This window comes from Lotus japonicus, chromosome 3 (genome assembly GCF_012489685.1).
Source record: "Lotus japonicus ecotype B-129 chromosome 3, LjGifu_v1.2".
Taxonomy (NCBI): domain Eukaryota; kingdom Viridiplantae; phylum Streptophyta; class Magnoliopsida; order Fabales; family Fabaceae; genus Lotus; species Lotus japonicus.
In genome coordinates, this window is record NC_080043.1 from 25,623,755 (window position 1) to 25,643,744 (window position 19,990).

Consider the following 19,990-nt stretch of genomic DNA (forward strand, 5'->3'; position numbering starts at 1 on the left):
ATATATATATGTAAAGTACACTTGTGTTTTTGCATGCAATTAATGTATTTAACCATAAAAGCTCACATATCTTTATATTAAATACATTAAAAAATAAAAAATTTAATAAACTGAAAAAAATTGTATTATAAAAACCTAATCAACTACTTATATTAAATAACAACATTCATAGACTTAAAATTGACTTGAGCTTTGCATTTGACAAATTTAAAAAATCAAAATAAAAAACAAAATAATATTTATTAATAAATAATTTAGATAAAATACTTTAAAAATAAAAAAAATTCTATCAATATATATCTATCTATATTGTACTTGGGGCTCTTATTTCCCTAAGTAATTATTTATATATATATATATATATATTTGGTTTTTCCAAAAAAAAAAATATCTATCTATATATATATATTAGTAAAGCTCACTTGAGCTAACTATTAAGTACAAATACACATATGTATTAAACCATAAAAGTTCACATACCTTTATATTAAATACATTAAAAAATAAAAATTTAATAGACTAAAAACTGAAAAAAAAATTGTATTATAAAATCCTATTCAACTACTTATATTAAATAACAACATTCATAGACTTAAAATTGACTTGAGCTTTGCATTTGACAAATTTAAAAAATATAAAAAAAAACAAAATAATATTTATTAATAAATAATTTAGATAAAATACTTTTAAAATATCTATATGTATCTATCTATATTGTACTTGGGGCTCTTATTTCTCAAAATAATTTTTTATATATCTATATATATATATTTGGTTTTTCCAAAAAAAATCTATCTATATATATATATATATATATATATATATATTAGTAAAGCTCACTTGAGCTAAGTATTAAGTACAAATACACATGAGAACCTACATACATTAGTAAAAAAACTGGTGTTTTAATGAGATAGCTTAGTGAGTGAAAGAACGGGTAGTGGAAACTTGTGTACTAATGATTTCAGTTTTAAACTTAATAAATATCAAATGTATAAGCAAAAGAGTAACATCCATGCCAAAAGTGTAACAAACCATAAATTTATATTTGCAAATGGTTTTAGCAAAGTATCTTAAATTAAAATCAAATTTAATGTTAATTTTAAACTAATAGCAATTTAGTCCAAGAAAAAAACTATTAACAATAAAGCGTACTTCCGCCAAAATTAATTTTGATATGCAATGGTCTTAGTTTGCTGTCCAATTTTCTGAGGAATATATGTCTATTTTTCTTAAACTCACACTCTTAGAATTCCTTAACATAGTAACTCCAAAGAAAAACTAACATTAAATTAAAAATAGTGGCATGATGACAATACCAGTGTCAAAAACTGAATAAAATTGTTAATGTCAGGAGGCTATTCAACTATCTACATTAAATATAAAAAAATGAAATGTATTATAATGAACCGTGCATCTATTATATCTCTATATAAACAAACCGGTGAAATCACTCACAAACTCAAAATTATTCATATTTCTTAGACTTAAGCTGTTGGTGAGAAAAAAATGAAAATCGTGTCTAATTACTTTAACAAGTATGTCATTTTTAATTATTTTAGTTAATTTTCAAATTGCTTTTTTAAATTACTCATTCTTATTTCTTTATTGCAGGAGAAAGATCATCAACAACAACAAGAAACACACATTACTTAGTGATATATCCCTGTTGCAGATGATTGGAAAATAAAACTGTGAGTTTCACATATATGGTAATTTACTAAACAATTCTTCTCATTAAATTGAAATCATACAAATATATCATCATTTCTATATTTATATGACACAAATCAGTAACAAAGTGTGAGCCAAATAAATTTATATACTGCACTAGAAAGATAAGTGTAAAATGTACTACTCACTATATTCTTGATAAGAAATAGGAATCTTTCACTCCTCAATATTGTCATATTATGGAAAAAAAATAGCAACTTAATCATTCAAGGGAATAAATGACGTCCATCATGCAGTTAGATATAATCTATTTTTATGTTCGTGAAAGTGATTTTAAAAGAACTTCTATGCCACCAGCAATGGTGAACAACCACATCAATCTCGATAAAAAAAATTAGCACAACTGATAACATCACTACAATGACTAAATCAATATTAGAAAGAAAAAAATAGTACTCTACCACGTTCATTTCAATACTAATCTAATTAAGTAATTAAATTTCTTTTATATCAAAAAAAAACTACTCTCATTTCAATCTCAATAGAAATCTACCTATTTTTTCTTCCGATGAAGCAAAAAAAAAATCTACCTATTTAATCCTTTTTTCCCTTATTAGAGAAAGAAAGTGTGAGAATATCATAACTCAATTATATTTAATCATACATATATTATAAATCTTCATCTAAATAATAGCTTTCTTACCTTTCTGCAAATTTAAATATTACAATTAAAAAATACAAATTAAAAATGAACCCGTGCGCGCTGCACGGGTTTAATTTCTAGTGTTTGGTAAATGGTACTCCATTTATTAGTATTTAACAAGATGAACCCATAACAAATCAAAACTAAAAACATGATGAAATCTGAAATCACAAATGCCTGATGAAAGCGACAAATACTGAGCAGGAAGTGTGCCGCGCGCTAAAGTAACTTTAAAGAAATGAAATGAGCTGCATGCCTTGATCTTATTATATTAAGCCATTTTATTTGGTTCTCTGTACTGTGTGGTAAGCTGATTTCAGTTGATAAGTACGTTGAATACTTGAATTGCGTGGGAATTGAAACCGTGAGATTCAAATTCCCTATGTAGAGAAAAACTTCAGTTTATGAAACACCAAACAAATCCTCTCAAAGAGATTTTCTGCTCCAACCATAGAGGGTAGGGTTGTTCATCGATTAGTTACGGTCGGTTTTGGGCCACCAGCATCTGTTTCGTCGAGTGAATAACTAAGGTCTGCCACTGTCCGTTCGTGGCTAACGGGTTGTTCGAGTTCATCTTTTTTGGGTGGCGAGTTTGCCGAACGGATTTCACACGGATGTTGATTTAGAAAACAATCAAGAATAAGAAAGAAAGAGAAGAGGAAAAAAACATATCTATAGCAGAAAACACATAAAAAGTTTAATAAAAAAGCCCCAGATCCAAATCGAAGGTGAGGCCATGAGGGTTCTACAAAATCATTCTTCCCCAAATCCCTAGATTCATATCAACACTCTGTTATGGTAGATTGCAAAGTAAGTCCCACATTGCTAAGTTGATGAAGGAAAAAAATAAGGAGTTCAAGGAAAGTTATTGGAGAAGTCCCACATTGCTTAGATTAGTTAGGGGTGAGAGAGTCCAATGCTATATATATGAATCTCAAGCTCCTTATTTCAACACATCAAAACACCAAAGCAGTAGCACCTGAAAATACTTTAAGTTTATATTTGTGTTTTCTTTTTCTCTTATGCTCTTGTTTTAGAGTATTGTGAGATCTAGTTCAAATATTCACCTTGGAGATTGTGGGTGTACTAGTGTCATGGGGTGGTTGAGAGCGAAGTATATGTGTTGTAACAATTTTCACATAGTGTTTATTCTCTGGTTGTCAATAATTTTGGCAACGGCCGTGGTTTTTTCTCTGGTTTTGGAGTTTCCACGTTATATTCTTGTGTTGTTGATTGCGCTCCTAGTTTATTTTACTTCTTCAGCTGTGTTATTTCCCAACAGTGGTATCAGAGCTTCCGGTTCAATGGATATCACTTTGTGTGGTATTGCGAAGGTGCTGAAGAAGTGTGGTTTGCAGCTGCGATGATGTTGTCATGAAGTAGTTGATGCAATCATGATTACACAAGGTAGTCTGGGCATGAAATTGTCCAGGTGGCACACGAACATTGGTTGATATAGATGCAAAGTCTGTGGTGATAGTGTGCGGGCATTGAATGACGTTGATGTAAGGTACGTGGCTATGTCGATGGCTGATGAACTTCCGGAAAAAAGCAACATGGAAGTTGCACCATAAATTTTCAACAAGGTTTCAGCATGTGGAAATTCTTGGAATGGTTTAGTTCCAAGTGAAGAAAATTCTTGGGATGGTTTAGTTCCAAGTGTAGAGTACTCTTTATGGTGGAGTATGATAATTTAATTTGTTGGTATATAGACAATGAGAATTATGTTTGTCGGTGAAGACAATGATTGTCGATGTAGACAATGAAGACTGAAGACCATTATAATCAAGGTGAAGATTGTTGCGGTTGATTGAAATGTAAGTCCCACATTGCTAAGTTGATGAAGGAAAAAAAATAAGGAGGTCAAGGGAAGTTATTGGAGAAGTCTCACATTGCTTAGATTAGTGAGGGGTGGGAGAGTCCAATGTTCTATATATGGATCTCAAGCTTCTTGTTTCAACACACCAAAACACCAAAGTAGTAGCACCTGAAAACACTTTAAGTTTATATTTGTATTTTCTTTTTCTCTTATGCTCTTGTTTTAGAGTATTGTGAGAAGTAGTTCAAATGTTCACTTGTTTCAACACACCAAAACACCAAAGTAGTAGCACCTAAAAACACTTTAAGTTTATATTTGTATTTTCTTTTTCTCTTATGCTCTTGTTTTAGAGTATTGTGAGAAGTAGTTCAAATATTCACTTTGGAGAGTGTGGGTGTACTGGGGTCATGGGGTGGTTGAGAGTGAAGTCTATGTGTTGTAAAAAATTTCACATAGTGTTTATTCTCTGGTTGTCGGTTTTGACAACGGCCGTGGTTTTTTCTTCAGTTTTGGAGTTTTCACGTTATATTCTAGTGTTGTTGATAGCGCTCCTGGTTTATTTTACTTCTTCAGTTGTGTTATTTTCTAACACATTCTTCGTCTTCATCACATTTTATTGCATTCTATCTTTATCACCACCTCTTGTTGCTCATGACGACGTGAGCATCTTCATCACCATCTTCTGTTGCTCATAACGGTGTGAGCATCTTCATCACCATCTTCTGTGGAAGCGCCGCCGGAGAGCTCGCAGATCTATCGCCTTGAAAGAGTCGTCGGAGAGGTTTGTTGCATAGCTCCAGATCCTGTCGTCTCTGTCGAAGAAGGAAGAGTCGCATAACTCCAGATCCTACCTCTCGTTGTTTGTTGCTATGAGAGGAAAAAAGAGAAGTGGTGGCTCGATCTTAGAGGAGAGCAGGGAGAAGAGGCGAGAATGGTGGTGGTTATGGTGGGCTGGTGGCGGCTAGGGTTTGCAAGCTGGGAAGGAGAGAGTGTGGCTGTTGATTGGGTTCAGGGGTGGAATGTTTATTTAAAAGGGTTAGGGTAGGGTGATGTGGGCCGGTGGGGTGCTTGTTTAAAGGGGTTAGGTTGGGTTCAAGTTTTCTTTAACATTCCTCCCTCTTTCACACTAATTCTTCTCCTGGGCTGGGCTGTATCATTCGTTTTTTTTTCTAATATTTACTTCGTTAAGTTCGGTTAGGCTGAAGCCCAAACCGAAACCGACAGTAATTAACCAACACAAACCGTTTTTTGCCACCCAGTGGACCCTTGGGCCGAACAAAACCACCTGAAACAACAAAAAATGTCAATTTGGTCGAGTCATGATCGGGCTCGGGCCTGCTGGACTCCCCTAATAGAGTGGGTGTATGATGATCTCTCAAGCATACCACTGCGCAATAGTTTGAATGTGTTTTCTCTCTATTCTACAATTTTTCGATCCAAAATAAAAATGATTAAATAAGATTTTAGTCCCTCAACAATGAGCGAGGTTGATTTTCGTCCATCGCTGATAAGTGTCAACTTTACGTGTTTTTAAATATCATTTTAAGCACTTATTTGACCTGTATGCTTGCATTGTTGACTATTTTATCCCTATAAGTAGTTAATTTAGTAAATTCTTCATTTTAGTATAGAAATAGAGTAAATATTATATTTTCACATTTAATCTTTTGTTTTAAATGATATGTGAAAAACTATGAAGATCTGTGCCACAAGATGTCAAAATGCCAAGAAATGAAGAATCTCACTTAAGCCAAATGTTACTCGCTTAAGCGAAATTATATGGCAGAGGGTATCAATTCTGGAAGACAATCTCGCTTAAGCCGAATTCATTCTCGTTTAAGCGAAACATTCAGTGACATAGAAGGAAAGTGAACCCACACTTAAACAAGACTTATGCTCGCTTAAGCAAGCAGAGTACTTCAGCGTTAAGAAAAGGCTCTAGCTTAAGCGAGCCTCGCTTAAGCAGGCCAAACCGCCTTGGACCCTTATAAAAGGCCAGAACACGATTTTTCTCGGGATCTCTTCCATCCTTTCACGATTTTCTCCCAAAACAGAGAGAGGGAGCTGAGCATCACTCATGGAGGATCCCTGGGATAGGATGGGATAGATTGGAGCTTAAAGTTGTTGATGGCAGCCATGGGAGGACAGTGACAACCTCCCATAAGCCATGGAAAGCTTGAGAGAGCTTCCATGGTTGTGGTTACGTCTTCTCTTCTTGGGTTTCAGTTATTTCTTCCCTTTCTCTTGTATATCTTGTTTTCTATTTGTGTATTTAAATTGTATAGCTTGATTCTTTGATTGTTGTAAACTCATTTATTGATGTAAATGAAAGTCTTTCATGTATGGTGTTTCTTTCTATGTTTCATGCTTCTAACCAATCAATTGATAATCAAAATAGCTTCACTAATTTATAAATAGATTGAGAGGTTGATATGAGTTGGTGTATGCTTAAGTCAATGAAAGTAGAACGCCTATGCCTTAGGTCACGCCGTGTATTAAAGTTGTTTTTTCTACACTTCAAGTATCAATGATCTGTGTTAGATTTCTATGGACTAGCATGATATCAAGAGATAATTGCGGGTCTGATTCAAGAGAGAAACCACTTAGTGAATTATTTGTCCTAGAATGAGAATATATTGGGTAGGAGCAATAGTGGATTTCCACGTGACAGGTGGGGTTTTGAGATCTAACAGAAGTTTCCGAGATGACAACGAGGATTTGCAAGCCTATGATACCTTGTCTTAGGATATATTGGTTATTGAGAATGTCTTTGAGAGAGAATCTGAGTTGTATTGTTCCTTTTGGGTTTTCTAGATGGTAAGAGATTATGTCTAGGAATTCCAACTGATAGATTCATCTAGGCTAGAGATAGTTAGGTGGATAGCTCTTGGCATCATAAATGAAATGAACCATTACAAAAGTGTTGGAGTTGAAAGCAATTAGAGGATTAGGTGAATGAATTCTAAATACGTTTTCTTCTTCGTTGTCTTTGTAAACCTTATTTTACTACTTTCATATATATTCAAAAACCATAAAAACAATTATATCAAACATCTTTTTATCCGCTCAGATCAATATTTAGTTTGTAGAACCGATATTCACACAATCCCTGAAGACGATAAACCCGTATCTGCTTTGCTATGATTGAATCATAAGGGTTTGGTTTCAAAGCAGTACAAACAATGAGGAAAAATACCTTTATCAAATATGTGGTTCCGTTGCCGGCAAGCAACGACGCCATTTTGTTGAAAGGCTTTATTTGTCACTACTACTTTAATTAAATCTCTTTCAAGACTCAATTGGAGTATAGCAACGGGTTTTTTAATCAAATAACCTAAGCAATAAGTTGTCACAAGATTGGTTGGTTGGTTGTTTGTTTGATCATTCAACACAAATAAAAGAAAGTAAGATTAAAAATATTATCCGTAAACAAGTGGAGAAACTTGCTAGGATTGGGGTTCACACTTCAACCTTCATGTATCCTTTGATTTCACACATACAACCTATTCTACCTTTGATTTCCTCACCAATAGTTCTTATCCACTCACCGATGTCTCGCGTTAGTATATCAGCGCTTCACTAGTTCTAATTAGTGATGTCTCGCATAATCAACATTGAGAATCGTAATGGATTCGGATGTCAAGCGACTAACAACCTAACTCTATGTCTAGCAATTAGGCTTGTTAGATAATATAACCTAGATCCAATTTAAATATGTAGCTTTCACTCACATACCAAATCTGAAATCATGTTCTAGGTGATCAAGCCAAAACTAGCATTCAGCTCAATGAGATACCATTGAAATCAAGAGGTAAAATAGAATTGCATATATAAGAGCAAAGATGGATCCATTCAAGTTAAAGTATTACACACAATCCTAACAAAAGAGAGTTTAGTTACCCATTGACATAGATAAAAACCCAAAAACAGAGGAAGAAACCACCATGGCATTGGCAGCAGCTCCAAGTTCAGCTTCAAATTCTATCCCGTCTCTTTCTCCAATCTTCTCTAATTTGGGCCTCCACCCCTTGCAAGTAAGGAGTAAGTTGCCTTTAACTTAAGTGAATTCGGACTTGTACAGTAAAAGTTATTTACTGCTGAGCTGGCAGAATTTGCATTCTCGTCCCTGACTTTGCAGCCCATATTTGACCCTCTTAACGGCTGAATCCTGAGAGATGAAACAAAGAAAAGTTGTAGCCTTGTCTCGTATCTTTCCATTCATTCAAGAATCAAATCATTTGGATATCTATAGCTCGAGACAGGTTACTGTAGCTTTTGACAGCAACGAAGGATTGTCTTCAACTCCACTTTTAGAACAGCTAGAGGCAGAATCTGTGATCGAGCAAAACATGAGAATTGTAGCACTTCCTCTTAGATTTCCAACCATATATCATATGCTCCATTTGGGTAAGTTTAGCTCCGCCTAGGCTCCGATAACTGGCAGGTGCTCAAGTAACCCAAAACCAGAACTGAAACAAGCCTTTCACAATTAAGTACTTTTGCAACTCAAAATGGCTTTATTTACTACAAATAAACTACAATTAAGAAAACATACTACTAAAACTTAAATATAAAGAAACTATGCAAATGAAGGGTAAGTTTGAATGATAATTCACATGATTAGAACAAATAAGTGTCAATTTAGGTATGAGAAAATAAGTAAATTTGGCACTTATGAATCGCCAGCGTAACTTTCGAAATTGGCTTAGACTAAGGAAAATTGTTGGAATTTGTCCCTACTCGAGTGGTGGCGCTGATCATTGTACTTATGTGTCACGATAGAGCCTACGTGGTAGTGCCATGTCAATTAATAAGGTGATGTTGATTTTTTTCTTATTCATTTAAATTTAAACATTTAAAAATTATCAAAAAATAATTAATTAAAATAAAACATAACAAAAACTTTCTTTTAATCATCTCATCCTTCTTCTTCTTTTTATCGAGAACTCTTTGTTATTTAAACTCTTTTCTATAGTTTCATTTACAATATTTTTGAATTATTAATTTTAAAATTATTTGAGCATTGACTTATTTAATACTTAATATTAATGTTATTTAGTTCTAATCTTGTGCACTGGAATATATTTAGCATTTCTTTTTGATACATAAAAAAAAAGAACAACAGGAAAAAGAGAAACTAAACTATATTAGCAGAATCTTTCAGGAGAAGGACTTCTAGACCCGGAGGAGGTCTCCCTACTTGGTGAAAGCCCGGTGAAGCATTTGAACCGTACAATGCACGTGAAGTGCACGAATTTTTTTTTAACTATTTAAAGTTTGAATAGCCTGTATTGTAAATTCAAAAAAATAAATAAGATTTGATATATTAATACTAAAGAATAAAATTTAAGACAATATAAAGTTTTTTAAGAGAAACAATTATTATTACGAAGACTTCTGTAGACGGAACGCAAGGCGGCTATGTTTATGTGACCAGCGTTAAGAAAATATTTGCAACACATTTGGACTGTACGACAATTAATAAAGGAGTGTGAGGCCACAATTGCAACCATCTATACTGTCAAGTCTTACGGAAATGCTTTTATGATAGTGTTGGAGTAGGGACCTTTATGAGTTGTCATAAATTTCTCATTGTCCTCTTCACTAATTTTGAATAAGTATAATGTGATGGCGGATGCTCAACACGAGCAATTGCACGAGCTCTACAAGCAGATGCAGTCGGTGGAATGCGTGGTGCGGAGCCAACTGCAAAACCTCCACCTCAAGTTCAAACCATATATCTACAAAAAAAACAAATTAAACTAGTTAAAATCATTATATATTTAAATTAAGCATTCAAAAATATATAAAATCTTCACAAACCTATATTTAAAGCTACCCATTCTAATTTTAGGTATGTATTCTAAGATTTCACAAATTATAATCCAATAGTTTAATTTATCTTAATGACACAACATTATCTCGTAATCTTGCAATATCTCTCAATACCAATACTAATAAGTCTTGGGTTCAAATCTTGCATGGAGCGATATTACAAAATAGTATCCTCGTATTCTAATTTATGAAACCTTAGAATACATACATGTAATTAGAATTAGGTATATAGTGTTGGATTTATTAATCCAGCGTCACCCTTAGGATTCGATTGGCTTAATATCTCACTCTAATATCACAGCCCCTTAGGGACTCTATGCTATAATTAAGGAAATAAAGTTGCGCCCTCACTAACAACAATTGCTTTTGGCGTAGTGGTAAGCGCTTGATCCAATAAGTGATATCAAAGCAAGGTCATGGGTTCGAATCCCCCGACTAACATGGGGGGGGTAGATTGTTGGATTTATTAATCCAACGTTACCCTTAGGATTCGATGGACTTAACGTCACACCCCATGGCGCTTAATATCGCAGACTCTTGAGGACTCTGTGCTGTAAGGAAATAAAGTTGTGCCCTCACTAACAACAATTTATTTTGACGTAGTGATAAGCGCTTGATCCAATATATAGCATTTAGATAAGGTTGACAACTCTTAAGAAAAGATTGATAACACTAACTACTAACTACTAGATTCTAGTTTGCATAACAAATATTTTCTTACCACTACAACCAACACTACTAATTGTGCCATTTCTCTTGGTTTTATGTATTCTTTTATTTTCTTGATTATGATAGAAGTTATTGCAACAATTTTACTTTCTTTTTATATATTCTACTATATTTATTTCCTATTTTAAATTAAAATGATTCCATATTGTGTCATACGTTAGATTTTTCAAAATTATTTTTCCCACTTGAGAAGAATTTTATAATTCACTTAAACATTTAATAATTTTCTTACTCGACAATAATTTTATGATTTTTATAAACATTATATTTACCCCACCATGTAATTATGGTAGATTGTTTCAAGTACTTTTAAAATCTTAGGTGTATTTTTTTTTTTGAATTTAAAATCTTAGATGTATTTAAGTTAAGGAAAATAATCCTTAAGATGAATAGGAAGTGGCAGAAAGTCCACGAATATTATACATCATAACCGTATATTTTTTTTTTAATTTTTTTGTCCTTTGGCCACCAGTCTCCACTGGGAAATGGACCCCATGTGATTAATCTGGCTCGGGATACGGTAGTGATATCCCTGACCACAAATGTATTATTTTTTACCTCTGTGGGGATCGAACCCGGGCCAGAAGTCTAGACAAAATCCCTTAAGAAAATGCATATTCACCACTTGTGCTACCTCTTATAGTTACCTTATGATTTTATTAACATCTAATCTCTATTTATCCGATGAAAAATATGAAAACTAATTCTATTGATATTGATGGCTTGATTGGCTTCGTCCGAATCATGCAACAAACTCACTTTCTTTTATATATTATTTTAAATTTACTTTAAGTTTTTAAAATAAGAATATTCCTGATTCCAAAATAATTCTTTTATGAGTATTTAATAATTTCCTTACTCTACTTGTTTTACGATTTTTACAAAAATTATGTTTTGTCACCATATAAGTATGGTGGATTATTCTAGTACTTTCAAATATTAGATATATTGAAATTAATTTGTTAATCTCATTTAACTTCCTCAACTAGTGTTTATTCTTTATAACCATAATGTGTGACATAGTGGTTAGCTCACTTCGTCTCTTAACTATGGGGTTGGGAGTTCGATCCTCACGCATAGGAATTAAACGCGTATTGTGGTCAACCGTTTATCGTTCAATGAAAGCATCCGCAATGAGAGATTAGTTATTATTGTCGGCATTGGATACCCTTGATTCACAAAAAAAAAAGAGATTAGTCTTTCTCATGCCTATATAAGAGGATCGAGACATTTGGTCGCAAGACAAGTCCTAACCTGTAGTGTGGACCGCAGTTTGACCTACTCAATTATTTTCGAAAAAATATAAGTGGATACCTAGTTATGAAAATACAAACGAAATCTTAATATATAAATCCTTTCCTTTTAGAAATATTTTCATTTATAATAAAATTCATTCCAACAAGCATTATTTAATTATATATATATATATATATTAATTCAAACTAAATATATTTCAAGTTACATGAAGGAAAATAGTTTTGATAATTGCATTTGTTATCATTTTTATTATAACTAATTAACACTCAACAATCGATAAAAAACCTCTAACTCGTGGTCCCATCTACAATATTCACACGAGCTAGTCTCACCATCATCATCATCATCATCGTCTACTAGCACCCATCTACCTATCTTCACTCTCCATCCTTTGCATGTGCTTTTGGAGTTACATAGAGGGCTTTGATTACGTTTCAACATTCCATTACTTTTCCACATAGAGCCCAACAATTGTTTCACTTTGTTTCTGGAGCCTATAACACACTTTGACTTCATTAAAAAACGCATATGCTCAAATCCTTGTTTTCTCAACTCATTATCTTGAGAGCATAATGAAATCATACCACACACATATTTTGCTTCCTTGTGGCCCTTTTGAGCAGTTACTTTCAAGTCTCCAAGACCACCATCAACATTTCCATTTGGATAATTAAAATAATTTTGTAGGCCTTCTCTATACAAGCTCTCCAAGTTTCCACATTCCTTACATCGCTTCAAGAATGATAAAACTTTATCATTAGGAAGCCACTGGATTAATGGGAACATGTCCAAAGAAACTCGTCGCCAAACGTAGCTATCTTCAGTTGCGTCAAGAAAATCTTTACAACACATTTTGACAGCATGAATGTCAATGAAGGATTGTGATGCTACGGTTGCAACCACCTTTACTATCAAATCTCTTGGAAGATCTTTTATGGTAGTGCTGGAGTAGGGACCTTTATAACGAGCGTGTTGTATCTTTCTCCTTGCCCTCTTCACTAATCTTGAATAAATATGTCGCAAGGGTGGTTTCTTAGCGTTAATAGTTGCACGCGCTCTACGGGCAAATGTTGTCGGTGGAACACGCAATACCAAACCACCTACAGAACCTCCACCTCTAGCTCTAAACATATCTACAAAATAATAAATTTAACTAGTTAAAACTATTATATAGTTAAACTAAAATTAATACAATGTGAAATGATCATAAACCTTGATTTGAAGCTACCAGATTCTGGTTTTCCATATGAATTTTAGAATACATACAAGAATTTAGAATTAGGTAAGATAAAAAATAAGGTTGACAATAATAACTTAAAATTTATAGTTTCCAGAATAAACTTGGAATTTGATCAGGTAGCTTAACTTAGCTTATTCATGCAACGCTACATGACTCATATATAAGTCAGCAACGTCTACACTAAGCTACCATGTTCAAGTTCATGAATATAAATACATATCGGAAATTAAATTCCGAAACTAAACTTTACCAAAAATCAAAATCAGGTAAGGTGAAGCTTCGCCTAGACGATAAAGAGGGAGGAAGGAACTAAGCACACCTAACTGAAGAAAGAAGCTGGAAATGCAATGGAATATTGTGATGGATGGTGAGGAGGAATATGAGAGAGAGACGGTAATCAGGAAGAGGAAGAGAACTAGAGAAGGACGGTTAGGATGAAGAAGAGAGGGATGAGTTTTTTTTTTTTGGGATAATGATATAGGGGATGAGTACATGTGACCAATGGCTCCCTAAACATTTATAAAACGTTTTTTTTTGTTATATATAGTATGCATTCATTGAGACAAATTTTATTACCATCTTAACAAATATAGCTTATTTATATTTTCTACCGTATTAAAATTTCAGCTTATTTGAATTTTCTTTATAATGCGAAATTAATTCAAACTTCAAAATCTTTCCTTTAACAATTCAGTGAATAATTCAAATTTCAAAAATCAACCTTTAAAAGGTCAATTAACAATTTCTTAATTTCAAGGAATCAACTTAAATCCATAGTATATATATTTAGGAAAAAAATTAGGTCCCTCCAATCCATATGGCTATTGGAGATATATTCTAAACACCTATGATCCAAGTCAATGAAGTCATTAATTCCTTATTTATTTTAATGGCTTAATTTTTTTTAATTCAATTTTTTTCTCAAACTACCTCAATCAATGAAATTCGCCTAAAAATCATCTTTTGTATTTTTTTTATAATATGAAATCAATTCAAACTTCAAACTTTTCCCTTTCCCGTTTTAATTAGTATATGAAATTTCAAAAAAATTCCTTTAAAAGACAAATTAAAAATTTCCTGATTTCATCAATGAATCAACTTAAATTCATAGTATATATATTTCGGACAAAAATCAAGTCTCACCAATCGACGTGGCGATTCAGAGATATATTTTAAACACCTATAATCCAAGTGGCAGTTCTTTATCATTTCTTCATTAATTCATTGATTTCCTATTTATTTAAATGTGTTGAATTTTTTAAATTCAATCAATGAAACTTGCATAAAAAATTAACTTATTTGAATTTTCTTTATTTTCTTTATGATACAAAATAAATTTAAAATTTAAAATTTTCCCTTCAATAGTTCAATTAATAAATAAAATTTCAAAATTTTCCCTTTAATCTATCAATTAATAATTCAAATTTAAAAACTTTCTTTTTAACAAATCAATTAATAATTTATTGTTTACAAGCAATCAAATAAGTTCATAGGATATATATTTAGGAAAAATATTAGGTCCCACCAATCCATGTGGCGTTTCAGAGATATACTCTAAACATCTAGCCTCCAAGTGGCAGTTCTATAGAATTTGGTCATTAATTCATTAATTGACTATTTATTTTACTGGTAAATCCAATTTTTTTCTCAAAACTATCTCAATTAATGAAACCCGCCTAAAAAATCAGCTCATTTAAATTTTTTTTACAATGCGAAATTAATTCAAACTTCAAAATATTCCCTTAAACAATTCAATGAATAATTAAAATTTCAAAAATTTACCTTTGAAAGGTCAATTAACAATTTCTTAATTTCAATTTTATACTCAAACTACCTTAATCAATAAAAACCGCCTAAAAATCATTTTTTGTATTTTTTGTATAATATGAAATCAATTCAAACTTCAAAATTTTCCATTTAACGTTTTAATAAATATTTAAAATTTCAAAAAAAATTCATTTAAAAGATAAATTAACAATTTCCTGATTTCAATTCATCAACTTAAATTCATACTATATATATTTAGGAAAAAATCAAGTCTCATCAATCGACGCGGCTACCACTTCTTTATTTCTTAATAATACAAAATAAATTTAACATTTAAAATTTTCCCTTTAATCTATCGATTAAAAATTCAAATTTCAAAACTTTCTTCTTAACAAATAAATTCATATTATATATATATATATATATATATATATATATATATATATTTAGGAAATATGTTAGGTCCCATCAATCCATGTGGCGTTTCAGAGATATACTCATAACATCTAGAATCCAAGTCGCAGTTCTTTAGAATTTAGTCATTAAATCATTAATTGCCTATTTATTTAAATGGTAAATCCAATTTTTTTCTCAAAACTATCTTAATCAGTGAAACCCTCCAAAAAAAATCAGCTCATATGAATTCTTTTTATAATGCGAAATTAATTCAAACTTCACAATCTTCCCTTTAACAATTCAATGAATAATTCAAATTTCAAAAATTTACCTTTAAAAGGTCAATTAACAATTTCTTAATTTCAAGGAATCAACTTAAATCCATAGTCTATATATTTAGGAAAAACATTAGGTCCCTCCAATCCATATGGCAAAACGGAGATATATTCTAAACACCTATAATTCGGATGCAGTCTTTAGCCTTTAGTCATTAATTCCCTATTTATTTTAATCGCTTAAATTTTTAATTCAATTTTATTTTTTTTGAAATATAATTCAATTTTATTCTCAAACTACCTCAATCAATGAAAACCGCCTAAAAATCATTTTTTTTGAATTTCTTTTATAATACGAAATCAATTCGAACTTCAAAATTTTCCATTTAATGTTTTAATTAATATTTAAAATTTCAAAAAAAAATTCGGTTAAAACAATGTTGATTGGTGGAATCGACTGAAGTTGAGGTCGATGGTGCGAGGGAGACCGGGGACAATGCCGGGAAAATAATGTTGGGTCCCATGACCCCACTAAGGAAATTTCAAATTGCTCCTTTTGGGGTGCAGAACGATGTATCTTCTCTAGGAAACAATTTTAAATTTACTGTGTGTATGTCAGAAAACAGGGGAGGTCAGACTAGAGTAATGCCAATTCTCATTAGCTGTGAGTCTAGTATCTATCTCAAAACGGTAATCATGGGGGCTGGAATACCGATCACGATAACAGATGAAAGCAACATGTGGAAAAGTATGTGAGACTGGGTCAGAAGGTCAATGCAGAGGGCATCTATAACCCAGCAGACAAGGGTTTGTAGTAACAGAGCAGCTCAACTAGAGGGTAACCAAGGTCAACTTCTGGTTGAAGGACAGGGACATATTGAGATCTAATGACCCCTAGTGGATTAATTGAAAACCCAAGAAAGGATGTGGGCCCGAGGTTACAAACACCTCCACATATTGGGCCAGAAGCACTAGAGGCCCAAAGCACACCACCAATAATGCCAATAAGAGGTAGAGGACGCCCAAGAAAAAATACCACCTCTGTAAGAAGCCCCGACCACATTCAACACTCATCTCCCTCAAGCTTAAGGCATTCTAAATCTCGTGGAACACTGAACCCCTCTACACCGTGTTCTAGGGAGCCAAACAGCGGTGGCCCTTCAATTGAACCCCAATCCCAACACCAAAACTTAGACCAAAATAGAGGACCTTACTTCACAAGAGCAACAAAAGCCTGGTTACTCCAGAAGTCTTTGGGACTGGAGTTTCAAGGTTCAGACGATCAGGCAATAAAAGGGATTTCTCACGAATTGATAGCTATAACCAGAGGATAAGTTGATGAATTGGAGAAGGTGGGTGTCGTGGAGCGTAAGGGGGCTTGGGGGAGTTGAAAAAAGGAGATCGGTGAAGGATGTTATCCGTAGATGTAATCCAGAGGTAATTATCTTACAGGAAACAAAACTTGACAATAGTAGATTGAAGGAAATTCAAAGCTTCTCGAAAAGCTTGAACTGCAAGTTTGATTTCATCCCAGCTACTGGTTCAACTGGAGGATTATTGACCCTCTGGAAAGGAAACATTCTAACAGTGGAACATGTCATAAAAGAGGAGAGATTTTTGGGGCTCATCATGAGACTAGGTAATGAAATCTTGCTGCTTGGAAACGCATACGGTCCCAACCTCGATGCAGAAAAGGAAAATTTCTTCTCCACATTATCTAATAAGCTGAGGAACTTCAACTGTTGTTTGTTGGTTGGGGGTGATTTCAACAGTATCCTCAGCATTGGTGAACGAAGCAGTCTTAGTGGAGATGTTGATGCAGTTTTTAACAACTTTGTGGCAATGAATAACCTTATTGATTTACCTCTGCAAGACTCTAACTTTACATGTTATAGCTCTCGGAATGGAGGAGTGTAGAGTCGTATTGACTGATGGCTTGTCAGTGAAGAAGCGGTGAATAGATTTGAAGGTCTATATCAAGCAGCGGAAAACTGGGGACTATCGGATCATAGGCCAGTTGTCTTAACATGGGAGCTGTAAATTTTGGCCCCAAACCGTTCATGTTCTTTAATAGTTGGCTTCTGGACAAGGAATTTGATACTCCAGTGAAAAATTGGTGGAGTTCTCAGACAGCAGAGTTTTCAGAACCCTGTGGTGTTATGACTAGGGCGAGGAGTGCTTTGTTGATGGGGAAATACTTGGGCATGAGGTTTGACTGTACAAATGAGGTTGCTATAAACCAAATTGCGGCCCAGATCTTTGCGCGGAAACCTCCCTAGGGTTGGTGATTTGTGGTTTGGTGTTTCTGGTCAAATTCAGTTGCTTTTTCCTTTGGTATTGGTGCGTTGGTATGTCTTTGGGCCTTTGTGATCTTCTGGTCTTTCAGTTTCTAGGATTTTTTGTTGGCTTACTATGTGGTGGATTCCTTTCTTTTTAGTTGGTTGTAAGATTCTTGCCTATTGTATAGCTTTATGGTCTTTTTTCTTTGGGGATTGTCTTTCACTATGGGTGATTAGCTTTTTTATGTTACTAATCACCATTGCATGTTGTGTCTCCTTTTCAACTTTGGTATCAAGGCTAGGATTAATATATCCTTTTACTTTCTAAAAAAAACATAAATGATATTTAAGACCGATCCTCAAATCTCGCATTATATATGTTTATTAGTAGAGTGAAGGGTGGAGTCAATCATAATTGGTAAGATGATAATGATGGCATGTGAATGATGACCTCAGCCATGAACTCGGTCGAACTTAATAGACGATTTATAACGATCCACAACCCCAAGTCTTTGAGTCAAGAAGTGACAAAGAAGTCTTAGCACTATTCTTGAAGCGTTGTCAGTCGACTATAAATGCATGCCCAATAATGATTTTTTCCATATCTTTTTTCAATTGTGTATTACATAAAAAAATGTCTACTATTACATGCGTGATTGGTCCACATTTGTCATAATTGATTTAATTAGGTAAATTTTATCATAGTAAAAGCAAGTTGAAGTGAAGTGATTTATGTTTCAACACATTAACGAAAAAGTGATTTTTGTAGGATAATTTTATGAAACTTTGTTTTAAAATATCACTATTGATTATGTTTAACAAAGAAGCTGCTTTATATAGCTTCTATAAATTTAATTTTAAGTTTAAAATAAATTCTCTAAAATAACTCTCAAACGCCAAAATGTTTCATCAAGAAATAATTGTACTTTATCAATATTGATTATGAGTATGCTGCTCGAAAAATCAGACACACTTAAATAGCCTAAATAAAAGTGAAATAAAATTATCATTTATGAAATAATCTAATAAATTAGTTAGATTCATCTGAGTATATATGAGCTAGCAGTGAAATATGTATAACATCGTGTTGGGCTAAAGAAAGGGCCAAACAAAGGAGATTGTTTAAAACTGGGGAATAAAACTTCACATTGGGCTTTAAAAAGCAAAACATAAGTGGATCAGACACCACATCTTTCACCCAAAACCTTAAGGCAATGGGTGTATAGGTTCTCACGCTTATAAACCACTCAAACTTATCCTTATCTTACAATGTGGGACTTACTCACACTTGAATTCCCAACAATCTCTCCCTCAAGTGTAAGTTCATCTCAAACGAAAGTTGGACTTATACTCATCCAGAACCTCATAGGCCGTCAATTTTTGCTTGTCCTCCTGAGTCTCAGAGGCTCAGGCCCATGGTCAAACAATCATCGGCTTTGATACCACTTGTTGGGCCAAAGAAAGGGCTAAAAAATGAGATGGTTTAAAACTAGGGGATAAAATTTCACATTGGGCTTTAAAGAGCAAACCATAAGTGGACCAGGCACCACATCTTTACTATTTTCCATCCAAAATATAACGGCCTAAGGGATCAAAAGTGCAATTAAGTTGACCAGATGGAAAATTGGGGGACAAAAAGTGCAAGTCACGATGGTGAGGAAGTTGACTTAATTGCACTTTTGTCCCTCATACCGTTAGATTTTTTAAATCAAAAATACTAAAGGGACCAAATGTATTAACATAGGGTAACTTCGGGGATATTTTTTTGCTACTTTCTTAGATATGGGATGATTTTCACAGAAAGGGCAAAGTTGAGGGACCAAAAATGCAATTAAGCCTTTATTATTTTATTGAAATATGATAACTTCTAGAGAAGTGTACCTATTCGTTAAATAGTAATAAAATATTGAACTCTAGGATTGTGGCTGCCTAAAAAGACTAAGGAAAAAAGGTTTGGGGTGAATAATTATTGTTGAAAACGAGCTTAATTTAAAGTTGCAGAATTAAGTGAAAAAC

General features: G+C 33.2%; 2 protein-coding genes across 2 annotated transcripts; one reads left to right on the forward strand and one right to left on the reverse strand.

Moving 5' to 3' along the window:
- Positions 1-12,272: 12,272 nt before the first annotated feature.
- On the reverse strand, positions 12,273-13,148 carry LOC130743832 (putative F-box protein At1g67623). The gene has a single exon (XM_057596057.1). It carries the CDS (start codon positions 13,146-13,148, stop codon positions 12,273-12,275), a length of 876 nt encoding a protein of 291 aa, XP_057452040.1.
- Positions 13,149-17,033: 3,885 nt separating this feature from the next.
- On the forward strand, positions 17,034-17,612 carry LOC130743833 (uncharacterized). The gene has a single exon (XM_057596058.1). It carries the CDS (start codon positions 17,034-17,036, stop codon positions 17,610-17,612), a length of 579 nt encoding a protein of 192 aa, XP_057452041.1.
- Positions 17,613-19,990: the final 2,378 nt, after the last annotated feature.